Consider the following 16,112-nt stretch of genomic DNA (forward strand, 5'->3'; position numbering starts at 1 on the left):
CATGAGCTTGTGGAGAGCAGCCCCCCCTGTTCTTACCAAAGGAAGCAGACACAAAACCTCCCTCAATGGGTTCAGTCAATCCCCATGGCTTTTACCCCCTCTAAAAGGAAAAGGAATTACCTGCCAGGGCTGCTGCACATGTCCAACATATTGGGTGAAACCCAGGGCAAGAGCAGCCTTTGCTCCTCCTCAGATCCTGCACATCCAGCTCCCGGGGGTGTTTTGGTTCAGCACCCTTTGCTTTCCTGCCTCGTTGGAGCTGGAGGTTTCCACTTCTCACCAGCCTCAAGCCTGGCAGAAGGGATGGGAGACATTTGGGGTCTGAAGGACAAGTCAGTGGTGGCACAAGGGATTGGGATTACGAGACTTGGGACCATGGATCCCTTAGGTTGGAAAAGCCCTCTTGGATCATTGAATCCAATGATTCCCCCAGCACTGCCAAGCCTACCCATTAAACTGTGTCCCCAGTTGTCACATCCACACGCCTTTTAAATCCCTCCAGGAATGGGGACTCCACCACTGCCTAACTTCACTAATTAGTGGATTTTTAAAATTTATTTTCTAGATCTACAAATAGATCCTGGATCCTCCTAGCCTGAACTGGAGACTCAGTGATTTCTGTTCCTAAAATCAGAGACAACAGAAGTCTGGGACAACTTGTTTCTGCAGGTCTTTTAGGCACTCCCTGGGTTATGTGATTAAACAGCAACACTGAGTTTGCAAAGCTGTCAATCTCATATCTTTCATCAGCACTTAATTCATATTAAAAAAAAAAAAAAAAAAAGAAAAAAAAAGAAGTCACACCAGCCCTTAAAAGCTTCAGAGCTGCATTTCTCGTGGCTGCAATAATACTTACTTACAATATGGACTCTAGCTGCTTTTTATGTAACTGCTGCTCTTAATCAGCTCAGTATTAGCAGCTCTAACCTGCTCTTGCTTGATTTATTTTATTTTATTTCTAAAACAAACATAGCTTTACAATCTCTCTGATTTCCCAGCTTTTATGCCACTCCACTGAGGCGCTTTAAACATCTCATTTATCTCCCATACGTTGGGAAATTACAACCCCCCTCCTCTCCAAAACAAACAAGCAAGCGAAAAAACCTCCAGCTAAAATCTACACAGTTGGAAAGTGTTGATTTAAACAAAAACCCTGAAACAAGATAGGGAGAGACTAGAACATGAAAACAGACTCCTTTTTTTTTTTCCTTGCACAGATTGAGCTCTGAGGTTTTTTGCATCAAATGTTGACTTGTTCCAAGGCAGCCTCTATTTAGATGTTGTGAAACTGGAAGGAAACAGCGTGAAAAACATTTTTCTGTTGTTTCAGGAAGACTGTGCTGTTGTATTTTTCCTCACACATGTTCCCCTCTCTTCCTACCTCCCCACTTCATCCTACTTGTGCAAAGGGGGCTGGAAGCAGTGGGAATATTTTGAAGTATCAAGCTTTCCAAATAAAGATGGGCGGGAAGAACATGTTAACAGGAGTTTTTTTTCTGATCTGTATTATTTATTTTAAAAATTCTCCCCTAAGCAGAGAGGCTGATTTAAGGGTTGTGCTTGTTCCTGGGGATGTGCTTCTGAATAGTCTACTTAGGAATATCTACCCTCTTTGCACTACTGAAAGCACTGCCATGCCCCAATGGTCCATTTTTCTAATTGCATAATTCACTGAATTTGCAAATAATAGCAAATCTGTAAAAAAATTTTGTTTTCGGTTTCTCTTACATGTTCTCCCCAGCTATCTCCTGCCTAGTGCAATCACAGGATTTATTCTATAGTGTGTGAAACTAATGGGAAACTTTCTCTTCCCGGCTACTGTTTTGTCCTATATAAACCAGTAACTCACACTTTGCCATAAATAAAAGGGACAGTATTCCCCTCCTTATCATTATCTTCAACCTGTTTTGCTTTAGGGCTTTTTTTCATTCTGTAACATTTTTATTTAGCCACAGAAACCCACATAAAAACACTGCTAGAGGAACACGCTACCACAAGATGCATCCTGTCAGCAGCCAAGATTTGAATTTTTAATTGAAAATATCACTCAAAGACCAAACCAGTTCCCCACACTTCCCCAAACCAACCCCAGCAATTTAACGAAATATAAAGTGGGCAAAACACAAAAGTCTCTTATTGATGGGGCTGATGGGGGAAGAAGGGTTATAAATCTAAACCCTCCATTCCAGACCACATCCCCAAATTTAAATAAGCACCAAAGCATGTTGCTACATATTTTTTTTGCAGGAAATAATTCCAAGCAGCCTTATCAGCGGCGGCGGATCCCATCACTTATCCGTTGTGCCCTCTGCTGGATGCAGCACACAAAGGCAAGGAATATTATTTCCAATTAATTTTTGGCATCATCCCTTGGCATCTGCGTTAGGAATGCAAAGCGTGAAATTTGTAGTAGCAGGTTTAATATTTGATCCAGCCAAAAAAAAAAAAAAAAAAAAAAAAGTGTTTTTTTTGCTACAAGGACTTACCTTTGGTAGTGTTTTCCTCCCCGCTCGCCCCCCTCCCTCCTCCAGCTTCGAGTTGTGTCGCTGCCACCGAGCCGTGTTTATGGTCCAAACGGAGAAATCTGCCACCAAACGCCATCCATGGCAGGAATAATTTCATGCTGTGCAAAATTTGTTTCATTTCACATCCTGTAAGAATAATTACTTAGCATAATGCCATTTAAGCTGTATTTCTAGCTGCAAATATTAAGGAAATGGTAAAAAGCTAGATCTCGGTTGGGAGAGGGGAAAAAAAAAGGGGTATTTAGGGGTCCCCGGGGTTTCTTCAAACTGGTTGCTTTTAACACTAGGAACAACTGGAAAAATTAAAGTGTTATGAGTGATGTCACTGAATTTAATGAACCCAAATAATTTCAATTATATTTGAGGTCACCCATGTGCTGGGGACCTCGATAGGACACTGCCTTCAGAAAGGACAAAATAGGACAAAACACCTAGCCCATATTGCCCATCTTTCTCATGTTTTCAGCAAGTAAGTTTATTTGAAGGTGACCATTGCCCAAAATGGTCCTAAATAAAACAGCAGGTGAAGAAACTGAATCCTCTTCATGTCATGTCACAGATTCCAATTTTTATGTGACAAAAATCAGGTCTCAGTAGGTTTGGAGGAGAGTCAGTGTGATGGGTGAGCAGGGTATTGATCAAATATCAGCATAGGCTGAGCCAAAGGAGGCTCCGACCTCCCTCCTGGGCCCCCACAAGAGAGAAAAATCCTCTTTCATATCTAGTCAGAATTATCCATGGTTCACTCTTACCTTCTAGCAAAACCAAGCTGCTGCCTTCAATCAAATGCAAGACAGGCATGGTCTAATTGAATTAGTTCAATTAAGTTTAAAGATCAAAATTATGATTGTGGATGCCTAAAACAAATCCCGCTTTCTCAATGCTAAACCTTACAGCTTGTAACCGAGTAGTAAATTCTGACTTGTTCTTTCCCAAATGCTGGAAATAATCACTTCCAAAGCACTTCTCTTTCTCCAGCAATGACAACCCTTTGTACACCAAGTATCCAGGCTGACCTTCATCTTCCTCGAGGCCATCGTGTCTCTTCCTCACTCACCAGCAAAGCCCAGTTTTGAATGGGATGATCAAGGATTTACTGGTAAAATTCACTGATGACAAGAATGTTTGCCTTGGGTTTGTTCAACCCAAGAAAAGGCAAAGTCTCCAGTTTGTTAGAAGCAGGCTGTGAAGGATTGATGGATGGATGGATGGATGGATGGATGGATGGATGGGTGGATGGATGGATGATGGATGGATGGATGGATGATGGATGGATGGATGGATGGATGGATGGATGGATGGATGGATGGATGGATGCTGTCAATCACAGCACCCTCTCCAACCAGCCTTCCTCCCAGCACAAATTCCCTCCACTCATCTGAATAAAATGATTTCATATTCATTCTTTGTTTTCACTCTGTTTCAAAAAAAAAAGCCTTTATTGAAAAATCAACTTTGAATGCAACAGAAGCTTCAAGAGGCAACATGAGAGAAACAACAAATTTTGGGGAAAAAATTGGGCAGAAAAATCTTTCAGGCCTGAAGCAGGCAGCAGATCCTCCTTGTGCTTCAGGAGCAGAAGAGCTCTTCAGATGTCTTTTTTTTTTTTTTAAGTGGCTTTACTACTAAATCAAAGAACATGACAGAAAAGACCCCCAAAACCACCCAAACCCATGCTCCTCTCACATGTTTCTTCCCCAGATTTCAGCAAGCTGATGCTCTATCTGACCAGCAGCAATGTGCTACAACTCCAGAACAGCCAAGAACACTCAAATGTTCCTTGGAAGGGACAATGTGGTGCCACCAGCACCCTCCACTACTGTGTGGCCCTTGGTGGCCGTGGAGCTGGGCACTGTCTCACAGCCACCCTGCAGGAGCAATGCTCCAAATCCATCAGGCAGGTCCAAACCAAACAGCCTTTCCAAGGGTTCTGACAATGATGTCTCCATTCCCCATAGCCTGATGGGAGAGCTTCAGCTGCCTGTTTGCTCAGGTAGCACCACGCCAAGCTCCCTGTCCTGGAAACCCCTGGTAAAATGGTGTGGGTTTTGCAGGGTACATGCACTGGCATCCCAGTGGGAGATGCCATCCTTAGTGTGGGCACCTTGGCTCATGTGTCCTTCAAACACAGAGGTTGGGGGACACATCAGTGGGATTTTGTGCTCTAAAACCCCTGACTCAATGTCTTCCAGGTTGAGGTTGCCCATGACATTCTCACTTCTCATGTACAATATGCTTTAACAACTTTGCAGAAGTTTTTGTCTTTATTTAAAATACGCAGTGTGGGGAACATGAGGAGAAAGATCAATAAATACCTTCTAATTCATGTAGCACTTAACCAAAATCAACATTAAAAACCAATTCACATGAGAACATCCAAGTGCCTCTACACTGAAATACTTCCCATCTATAAATCCCACCACTAAACCCAGAGATGACTCTAGGCCAGCCAGAATTCTCCTGGCATATGAAACCTCAGCACTGCTCTGCTTGACCCTGGAGTGGTTGCAAACTGTCCAGAACAGTGGTGCCCCCTCACAGGCCATCTCCCACTGCTTTTGGGGAGCCTGTCCCATGAGTAGGTTTGGGTAATGCACACCTGTAGGATACGTGAATTCCGACTGATGAACATCTGCCTCCATCAATCTCTTTTAAAGAGCAAACACAACTTGCCAACATCCTCGTGAAGGACAAGCCCAACAATTTAGCAGTTCTCTCTTCTTTTTTTTAATATTTTTCTAATTTTTTTTAAACACCACATCGAATCCCAACGGGATTTCAGGGGTTTTGTTTTAACAGCGAGGCAAAAATTTGCTGATCCTCCCCGTGGTGAAGTTACTTTCAAGTCAGTGAAAGTTCTTGGCCCGCAATGAAAAGTCTTTGCCAATTAGCGCTCAACAACTTCAATTCATCCCTCCTGGTTCAAGATGAGTAGGAACCTAATAAGGCTGTGATAAAAGGGCAAAAGGCACCGAGTACCCAAAGGGGATTAATGGGCTCTTCCATTTATTTGTCTTCCTAACAGCTGAACTGTTACAAGTATTGACGGTCTTCAAACGCCGGGCGCCGGGGTCTCCAATGGCCAACTCCAGCTCCAGGCCCTGAGGGGCGAGGGCTTCCCCCTGGGCCATGCCAAAACCAACAAAGCCCCGGGGATCAGGTAATGAAACTTCAGCTTTTCCCCCCCTCCTCCTCCTTCTTTGAGATTTATTTACTGGCAGCTGACAAGGGGCAAATTCAGCTGGAATTGTGTAGTCAAGGCCTTGTCAAGCCTTCAGAGGCACCCTTATGTCGAATCACCTTCCTGACTGGCATGTCGCTGAAAAGCGCTCCGCGCTGGTCCTTAACAGCTCCCGACAGCACAAAGGACACTCCAGACAGATGCCTACATGGCATCCTGCAGCATTTTAAAAGAGAATTAGTGGTTTTAATTATGGTCGTCGTATGAAAGGAAACCATGCAAGCTCGGCAGGAGACCTTTGATCAAACCCTTTTGCTAGCACAATGCCGCGGAACTGTGACTATTCCTAGCAAGGGGCCTTTTCTCGCTGAATGACTCACCAGTGATCTTTGAATGCAGACAAGTTCCTCACCCTCCCTCTTCATTAGCGAGCATTTCTATACAGCCCCTATATAGTGCGCCGAGTCTTGGAGCTATACAATGGGGGGGAAAAAAGAATCCCTACAGATTCTGGCCTCTACTTAGGAAGTGCTGAAGGACTCTGAGTGACTTTATTCATTAAAACAGGTTGCTATTAATTAACTGTCATAATAAAATAAAGAACTATTATTTGCATTTCTTAGTGCGCTCTCTTTAGTAATATGTATAAAAGATGCTTGTAACAAAAATGAATTTATAAGGGAGAAAAAAACCCTCAGAAGTCTTTTTTCCCCTCTGCCCCCACCCCTTTTTTTTTTTTTTTTTTTTTTAAGGTCTAGGCAGCAGGAGCCTGACTAATTATTAGGACCCGTTTTGCAAGAGAACAAATAGAGGTAAAACACAAATATGAAAGTAATTAGGAAAATGCAAAATCCTGTTTACTTGGCAACCGATTCATGCAACTGAGACTAACGAAGAGCAAATCAGCTTTGCTTGTTTGATAAACTTCAGGGTGCCACCTAAGAGGAGCTGATAAAAATTAAACTCTGCCAGCATCCCTCCGCACCGCCTTTTAGCCAACAGGCTCAGCAACATCCACGCAGCGGCTCCGTCTGCGAGCACCAGCAAATCTCATTTGAACAGATTCAGGGGGAGGAAATTTGGAAGTTCCATCAGTGCTGGATACTTCCCCCTCTGTGGCATATCTTCTGCTGAACACCCAGTAGAAGATAACCTGCGTCTCGCACGCACGGGATTTATAAGGACACGGAGCGCGTCATCGGCACGGCTCTGATTTTCTCCCTAAAAAGGCATCACCATCCCACTGCTCTTCACACCTGGGAAGGCTTTTGCCAGTGGTAAAGTTCTTTTTGTAGCCACCAGCACTGTTTATTACAATATAGGATGATACTTTACTCAGCACAGCCCCTCTTTTCTCCTGAGCAGATAGCGGGATCAACAAAAGCTTCCAATTATTTCAAGACTATGCGGCTAAGGAGGGGCATCTAATCAAGATAAAGAAAACCCTCAGCTCAGTATATTTGCTTGAATGGATTTGCAATAATGCAGGTAACAAAAGCATTCAAAAATTGGATTCCTAATGCTTTTCTGCCGGGGCTGGAGGACTGGTTTGGAGAAGGGAAGGAGAAAGCCTGCCCTGAGAAAGCTGCACGGAGGAATGTGTGATATTCCCTCGTTCTGCACAAACACTTCTGCCGGGATTGAGAGGAAGGAAGAGATTTAAGTGAGGCACAGACGACCTGAAATGTAGTAAATTACAACACAAAGAGTTAAAATGACACCCCTGAACTACTCCTCTTCCCTCTCACCCCTCTGCTTTGTGGCTTTGCAACCCAGAAGCTACAGTTTTCCATCTTTTCTATTGCTCATTTCTCATCCTGTTCGTACAGGAATGGCTCATAGGAATTAACAGGGAATTGCTATGGAAATCATATAAAACAAAAATAAATCAAGAGTGAGAGGGTGAAAAGTAAAGGATGTTATTTTGCAACTAGAGTTAGAGATTCCTAGACAGCAGCTTGATTTTTCTATGGGAAGCACTCAGTGAAAGTTGGAAAAATCAGCACTTGGAGAGAAAGAGAGAAGTGGTCCATTTTAAAAGGATCTATTAGGAATAGTGGCCACGTGTCCCTACACACACCTCAAAGTCCAGACCAGCAGAGCATCCACCTGAAACACCCCTTGCTCCTGCCCCCATCCCAGTCTGCTTCAGAGATGCTGTTTGATAATGTGATCTTTACAGAAGCACTTATTTCTTCTCTGATAATTTTACCAGTCCAGAAGAAATCCTGGCCTGGCAGTAATTTATCTCCTGCCAAACACTGGGCTGAGATATCACAAAACCACAGAATAGTCTATGAAGTTTTAGATGAACAGAACCGTACAGGAACACGACCAGAATTTTGGGTCTGTTTTAAGCATTTGAAGTAGTGTTAACTGACAAAATATTGGAAAACACGACATTTTATGTCTTTTTTATTGAAAAGAAGCTGAGTTCTTAACCCCAGAAGTTGCTTGGCTGTTTGGGCAGATCAAAAAACAGATTGGATTCACACCCAATTCTTTTGGTTAAAGCCCCTGATATCTCCAAAACTGCAGTTCTGGCATCCCCAGGAGCCACGAGGATGTGGCAGAGCAGATGAGCTTGCACAGAAAGAGGCCACAGGAGGGAAGCCACCATGACCCATGGAGAGAGCAGCATCCCAGGGGAGCAGCATCCTAGGGGAGCTGCTCTTATGTCCCATGTGGGGTCTCAGGACCACAGTCCCTCCACCCCAGTGCAGGAGATGTCACACTGCTGCCAGCAGAGTCCCTCTGCGAGGGAAAATACATGAATTTCTTGCTCACTGTTGGAACTCTAAGCAATAAAGACCATCCTATCATAAAATCCCAAGGGAATGAAAGAAGCCATTGATGTTTGGTCTCTATCCACTCCATTCTAGGACATCCTGTCCCTCCAGTACCTAAAGGGGTTATAGAGAGCTGGAAAGGGACTGTTGACATGGACATGGAGTGACAGGACAAAGGGAGAAGGATTCAAAGTGAAGGAGGGCAGGGTTAGATGGGATATTGGGAAGAAATTCTTCCCTGTCAGGGTGGGGAGGCCCTGGCACAGGGTGCCCAGAGAAGCTGTGGCTGCCCCTGGATCCCTGGAAGTGTTCCAGGCCAGGCTGGACAGAGTTTGGAGCAACCTGGGATAGTGGAAGGTGTCCCTGCCATGGCAGGGGATAGAATGAGATGATCTTTAAGGTCACTTCCAACCCAAACCATTCTGGGATTTTGTGATAATGAATCTGCAGTGCCCTTGGGCATGGGCACAGCCAGGGCTCAGAGCACATCCAAAACAGTGAATGACCAATGAATTCTCCTGGAGGGTGTCATCCCACAGCTTGTCCTGCAGGAAACCCACCACAAAAACACAGACACAGCACAGCTAATGAAAAATGGCTTTAGGAAACCTCTTGGCTCAGCAACAGAGGAGACAATAAAATGCTAAATACATTTTTACATCTAGAATGGATGATGCATTCATTAAAAAAAATTATTCACAGTATAAGCTCATAGCTTTCTTGTAAAAGAAAATCGTCCTTTTTGAAACCCGATATTTAGTGTTGAGCTTCTCTCCTACCCTCAAAGAAGTTCATTTGGCAACAGAAATCAAACATCACTATGTTCCTGCAGAGGGGATCACACTTGATTTCCTCTCTGCTGCCATTCCTGTCCCCTTTTAAAACCACTCTCACGCTGCCAAGGACTAATTCAGATTTTAAGTCCCGACTCGAGCATTTCACCAGGACCAGGTGCTACCCAGCTTTGCGCCTCAGCTCCGCTTTCCTCCTCCTCCTCAGCCCCTGCAGCTCCTCCCTGAGGTGCTGCACAGCCTGCAGGATGTCCTGGCGCTGGGGATCATCCTCTGCCTTCTCGGTGTAGAGCAGGAAATGTTTCACAGTTTGGGCGAGCAGCGTTTCGGGGTCCACGTCCCCCCGGCCGAGGCGCAGCATCCTCTCGCAGGCTATGGCGTAGTTTTTGTGCCAGTTCACTGGGTGATGGGGATGGGAACTGACAATTTCTTTGTATGACTGTTAAAGGAATGAAAAAAAAAAAAAAAAAAAGAAAGAAAAAAAAGAAGAAGGTGGGGGCAGCAAATTAATTGATCGAAGTGGGAGCAACAGCTTTTAACAACGCTTCAAAACTGCCTGGAAAGAAACAGATGCTATTTAGATGTCCAAGTCCAGAGCTGGAGTATTTCTGTAATTTGCTCTGTGTTTGCCATTCAGCAGCATGAATCAGAAATCCAAGGGGGGCTGAAACGTTTCCCTTCCAACAGCAGCTGTTTGTTTAGAAACATTACAGATGATGGTGATAACCCCACAGTACATTATGTGCTTCCCCCAGAGAGGTGTTACACCAAGCTGGGGGAAAAAAGAGATTTAACTGCTGCGCCTGCAAGACATTTACTCAATATTTCAGGAGATCAGGATGTCTTCCACAGGACTTAAGCAGTCTGTTGACTTGAGTGGGAATATTCATAAACTCAACAGCAGGCATGTGCCTGGGAACTTTGCAGAATAGCAAAAATCACACCAAAATGGGCAAGAATTAAAGAAACCATTTGTTGATTCTCTGCTGGAGTATGAAATACTGCTCCTCTCTGCTGACACACATTGATCACTTCGTGCATCTGTTGGCATCTCAGGCAGTCCAGCATTTCCAGAGATACCTACACCAGCTTATGGGTGTTATTCTTTGGTGTGAAATGCAGCAGAATTAATTTGCAGCGAGAAGACTGTCGGATTTTACACTTGCTGGCTCAGATGTACAACTGTGTAATGACAGAGGGGACAAGTGCATAGAGGGGACTTCAGGACAAGCAATCTCTTGGCATGGGTTTGGAGCCCAGCACAGACAACATAATTATAGCAAAAGCAGAGTGTTGACTGGTTTGCTTTTGGCATCCTCTGTGACCGAGGGGGCAAGCAGGAATGGATAAAATCCCTGAACAAATCTCTTTGAATCGGCTATGCTCCCAGTTTGGATAAACAAGAGGAATGCAGATTACAGGGCCCGTATGGAAACACCCTTTTTCCATGGATTCCAGAAATTTAAAAGAAAAGAGGGGGGGAAAAAATTAAGATGGAAGCTGCAGGGAGCATCCCTAACCCAAATCCAGGACTTACATTGTATGCAAATGTGTAAAGTTGTGATTTCATTTCTGCAGACACACTGGCTGTTTCTGCGAGGTCAAAGATGAAGAAAGCTGTTTTCATCCTAGGAAAACAAGAAAAACTTCCATTTGGTAAATTGCCTAATGCAACCAGCTCACATCACAGGGTTATTGTACACAGCTTCAACATGTCCACAAGTGGGACAGCAAAGCCACGTGATACAAATTTGTCCCCATAATCTACTTCCTCACCCTACATCCCAACTACCTTTGAGAGACTTTGAGCAGAACCTTTTGGTGAACAGAACAGCCACTTTCCTGAAGGCTTTGCTGGTGGCCTTGCACGCTCCATCTCATCCCTCCAGCCTTTTCCTTCTAAAGCTTGGCACGTGCAGACCCAATAAGGCCACGGCCCATCAAGCTGCCTGCTTTGGTGTGTGTTTCCACACCACTGAGCTGGCAGTGCCCACTGGCTGTTGGAAGAGAGCAAAGGAAAATTACCTGGCTTGCCACATCTCCTCGTTGGCGACAGCTTCCCAGGAAGAGGGGCTGAAACTAAACGGGAATGGAAACAAAATTCAGCCATCAGATCCACGTCGCTGGGTTTCACCCACCACAACCCTTCCAACCCAGGCAGCTACAGACCTCCCAGGCTGAAGGAAACCTCTCATGAAGCCTGTGGCTCTGACAGCAAGGAATTCAGCTGATTCTCTGTCATTCAAAAAACTTTGTTCCTCTCTCTCCATAGAAGGAGCCTCTGGTATATCAGGTGTTTCACAGCATCCCAGATCTCAAAGCCAGAGATGTTTTTTACCACCACAGCTCAGTCTATGACATTTAAACCTTTGGATGTTTCAATAACTTTAGATCCTGATCAAGTTTTAAGGTGTGAATTGGACCTCACACTTGACTAGAGATGTTCTTGCTATTTTTCACACTACTAAAAATCACAGACCATGGAATGGTTTAGGTTGGAAAGGACCTTAAAGATCATCTAATTCCAACTCCCTGCCATGAGCAGGGACACCTTCCACTATCCCAGAATGCTCCAAACCCCATCCAACCTGGCCTGGAACACTGCCAGGGAATGGGCAGCCACAGCTCTCTGGGCTGTGCCAGCCTCTCACCACCCTGACAGAGAAGAATTCCTCCCTGCTCTCTCTCCAGAGCACAAAACACTGAGATTATGGCTCTTGTTTTATTCCTCTAACACTGCAGCGGGTGTGGCAATGCTGCTGGCAGAAAAACGATGGGCAGGAAGGAGCAGAGGCTCCTCTGCCTCCTACCTGCCATAGTCCTCAGTCCAGTTATAGAGATTCCTGGTGAGATGAATCCACTCTCCTGGGTCAAACACAGCTCCAGAAGGAACCAACTTCTCACACGTACCCCAGGGCCAGAGCGAGTGGCTCCTTCTCCAGGTGGAGTCCCCTTCATGAAGGCCTATGCAGACAAACACTTCCTTACTGCCAAAAAAACCAACAGAGAGAGCAATGGTGAAGCCACCTCAGGCCCACCCTGTGTCCCTGAGCAAACCAAACCACACTGTGCAGCAAACACACCCATCCAGCACATCTCCCATCAGCACGGGCATGTTTTGGGGCTATCTGGAAAACAGATTAATTCCCCATCTGGCATTGCCCATCTTGAGCAGCCAGCACAGCTGGCACATCCTGTCCCCTCTCCTGGACCTTCCAAACGGGCCAGAAGCTGTAGGAGAAGCCCATTTCTCCCCAGAGACACCTGGCTGTGCTCCTGTGCCTCCCCACCCTCGCAGGGCTCACCCCAGCTAGTCTAAATGCAGATGCTATTCTTATTCGTGTGAGTATCTAATCCTTTCCCCACTCTTACTAAGCTATTTTTATATGATGATTATTCCTGGAATACATTCATTCTATGCTAATCAGTTGGCCACAATGCTCACAAAGGAGAAGCAGCAGCAATTTGCTCTCCAACCATCATCGTTCTGAGTACACAGGAACGTTCCTATTCTCTGTGATGAATTGTATCAACAAAAACAACAACAAATAATCAGTAAACACTCTGCAGATCATCTTTTTTTCCCTCCTTCCTAAAAACCAAACCAACCTCAAAACAACAGGCAATATTATATCCGGATGGAGTTACTTCTGCAGAGATATTTTGCTTTAATTGCAAAAATAATCTTGCCACCGGGGAGGAAGTCAGTGGAGAAAATTGGTCTTTTGGATGCAGTACCAAGCTGTTCCATAAACAATTTCAAGAGGAAAAAAAAAAAAAAAAGGTCAGAGATTTTAGGAAAGCTGTTACATATGAAAGAAATGCTTACTGTTTATTTACTTTGAGGAAACGATGGAGATTAAAGGCGAGTGTCCCGTCGGGTAATGCTCCTTCCACAGGATTCCACCGGTTCCCAGGAAAATGAACACCAGGTAAATGCTTTGCCAGCTTGGGTAGATACCATTCATAAGTCATCATCTGCACCACAAGATATTATCACAATTAAAACAGCAATCAGAAGATTTACATGCAGAAGAAATGGTTTCTGCAGGAGTAGCAACCATTTGCTCAGGGAAGTCACAAACTCTGTCAGCAGTGACGTGAGACCACAGCACCAGAATGGGTCACCATGGTCAGACTGGGTCACCATGGTCACCCCACAGCACCAGACTGGGTCACCATGGTCAGACTGGGTCACCATGGTCACACTATAGCACCAGGCTGGGTCACCAGTGCCTTCTCATCAGAGGCATGTGGTTCTCACTCCAACACAAAACAGCCACTGCTGGTAAGACACACAACAGGGATTTAGTTTGGTTAAACACCAGGAATTGGGTTTGGAGTTTGCCAACAGGTCACAGACTCTTGCTGCAAAGCCAGGTGTGAGGCTGATGTGGCAGTAGAAGTGTGGGTGACCCATCCTGTAACTTTTTTTTTTCCACTTTTCCCATTTCTCAGTGAAAAAGGAATGTGCACACCACGCTCCGTTCCAGGGCTACCCACCCATCTTTGAAAAAAAAAAAATCCATTTTGTTTATTCCCACATCATGAGCTTTACTGAACAGAGAGACCCTCTCAAGGACATCAACTGAACTTTTGCTGCCCATGTTTAAATCTTCTAAACAGCACTTTTTGGAAATACCTCCTGGTCCACTAAGGTGACATCAGGCCTCATGCCCTCACAATAATGAAGGTAACGAAGAGCATTCCCAGGCAAGTCTCCTCTCAGCAGGATCACTGCCCCTGTTGGCATGGAGGACAGCACATTCCTTGCAAACTTATCAACAACGTAGTTGTTGCTCTGATCACAAGTGCTGAAGGGAACAGATGAAAAACAGAATTTTAGAACCAGGTATTTGCATGGCTTTGCAGAACTTCAGTTTTATGCAATGGGCACCCATAGGGGAACTCCAGCCTGGTCAGGCTGAAAATATCACAGAGGCACAGAATGGTTTAGGTAGGAAAGGACTTTAAAGAACAACTCATTCCACCCTCCTGCAGGGACACCTTCCACTATCCCAGGTTGCTCCAACCCCATCCAACCTGGCCTTGAACTTCCAGGGATGGAGAGTGTCAACAACCTAATCACAACAACAATTTAATATATCAATTTCCAGAGAAAATGAGATACAGAAACAAAGCATTTAATACACAGGCCCTTAGAAAGCACCACCCACTACAGTTCTGCCAAAATACACACTCACTGCACACCTTCACCTTAATTCTGATTTCTTCTTGGGCTAAATCTAAAAACTTATCAGTTGGTGCTGAAAGTGCCAGTACAATGATGGTTCTGTAGAGCATTTGAAATCCTCCTCATCCTTTAATATTTCCATTAAGATTGAAAAAGCCAAGTTTTTCTAGTATCACGCAGAAGTAGATTTACATCACCTGGATTGGATTATTTTCATTAAAATTATGTGCACATACTCCAGGTATGGATTCAGATGACACCCGAGGACAGGAGCTATGACTGGCTCACCTATGGACAAGCTTTTGGAAAAGGTGTGCCAAAAAAAGGATTCCTGAGGATGAAACCTGCACTTCCTTGGTCAGTCTGTACCAGAACATCCCTACCAGGACACTGATTCCTATCCAAGCAACTGCATGTGGTTATGGGATAGGAAAACCCCAAACCATAGATTTAACTCTTCCAAAATGAGGAAAAAGTCAGAAAAAACTTCAGGCACAAGGTAGCCTGAAGGAAAGCAAGAGAAGTTCAGGCCACATGAATTCTGCAAACCTCCTTAGGAGAAAAAGCACAGATTTACAAGGGTTTTTTAGAAGTCTATGTATCTACAGGATTTTTTTCCCATGACCTCTGTGACATTCCCATTTGCAGCCTGGAGTTGGTGACTCTGAGGGAGATCACACCAGGGAGTCCTGCAGGCTGTGACCATGCAAGTTTAGGTGGGGTGTGAAAAGTGCTTTTCCTATCCCAGCCAAGGACAGAAACCCAACTCACCCTGTGAGGCAGCACCACGGAAACTTCTCACCTGTAATTTGCCCAAATTTGAGAAGCAACCAGGGCAAGAGCAGGAAGCCACTCCAGGCATGGCAGCAGCCAGGTGCCCTCCAGCACAGTGCTCCTCCCAAGGCTGGCCAGCGTGGCCAGCCCCAGCCCTGCCAGCACAGCCACCACAGCACTGCTCTGCAGCCAGAACCGCTCCACCTAGGAGAGAGAACCCCAAAACTGGGGCTGGGATGGAAGGGACCATAAAGATCACCCCATCCCACCCCTCATCTCACACCTTCAACTATATCAGGCTGCTCCAAGCCCTGTCCTTGGAGCTGCATTTTGGCACCTTCTGCAGCTTCAAGACAACTGCCTGCACCTGGTCAGGTGGTTTTAAAGTTTTTGAGTGTTTCTCTCAAAAATTAACATGCCAGAACAACTTTGGCAGTGCAACTTACCACGCCTAGAAACAGAGGCTTTGTAATATCCAAATTTGCTCTCCAAGCGAAGAAAAGGGAATAAAGGCAGAGCATTCCAGTGAACAGCCAGATCACAGGTGATTTCTGCTGCTTTTTCCTACAAAAAAAATAATGTATCACTCCTGAGACATGATGAAAATGAAGCAAAAATGTGCTTGAACTCCTTGCATATCTAAATGCATTTAACACAAGGAGCTGATGAGTCTTTCTTTACCTTTGCCCTTTATGAAGTTTCTGTTTTCAAGGCACAAAACCATCAGGATTTCATGAGTTTTAAGCTTGCCATCTATCAAGCCATGGGGTTAACCAGGAGTAAGGGATATTTTGTTCTTAATCATAGATGACCACAGCCAATTGCTGCAATTTCTGCAGCAGCAAGCAGAAGGTAAAG

At 44.9% G+C, this 16,112-nt stretch overlaps 1 protein-coding gene and 1 long non-coding RNA gene across 2 annotated transcripts in view; both read right to left on the reverse strand.

Moving 5' to 3' along the window:
* Positions 1–4,770: 4,770 nt before the first annotated feature.
* The window catches only part of LOC148223468 (uncharacterized), a 51,512-nt gene continuing 40,170 nt past the window's right edge, over positions 4,771–16,112 (reverse strand). Inside the window, exon 2 of the long non-coding RNA XR_015804289.1 lies at positions 4,771–8,837. This is a non-coding gene — a long non-coding RNA (uncharacterized LOC148223468). The remainder of the gene's footprint in view (positions 8,838–16,112) is intronic.
* Positions 9,081–16,112, reverse strand: part of TMEM260 (transmembrane protein 260) — a 32,162-nt gene continuing 25,130 nt past the window's right edge. Inside the window, exons 9-16 of the mRNA XM_088166373.1 lie at positions 15,701–15,818; positions 15,283–15,458; positions 13,929–14,100; positions 13,116–13,264; positions 12,097–12,273; positions 11,312–11,365; positions 10,824–10,914; positions 9,081–9,725 (exon numbers count right to left, since the gene is read on the reverse strand). Of these exons, the coding sequence (XP_088022499.1) occupies positions 9,450–9,725; positions 10,824–10,914; positions 11,312–11,365; positions 12,097–12,273; positions 13,116–13,264; positions 13,929–14,100; positions 15,283–15,458; positions 15,701–15,818 (1,213 nt within the window). The 3' untranslated portion in view covers positions 9,081–9,449. The remainder of the gene's footprint in view (positions 9,726–10,823; positions 10,915–11,311; positions 11,366–12,096; positions 12,274–13,115; positions 13,265–13,928; positions 14,101–15,282; positions 15,459–15,700; positions 15,819–16,112) is intronic.

The sequence above is a fragment of the Sturnus vulgaris genome, chromosome 6 (genome assembly GCF_052056855.1).
Source record: "Sturnus vulgaris isolate bStuVul1 chromosome 6, bStuVul1.hap1, whole genome shotgun sequence".
NCBI classification, from domain to species: domain Eukaryota; kingdom Metazoa; phylum Chordata; class Aves; order Passeriformes; family Sturnidae; genus Sturnus; species Sturnus vulgaris.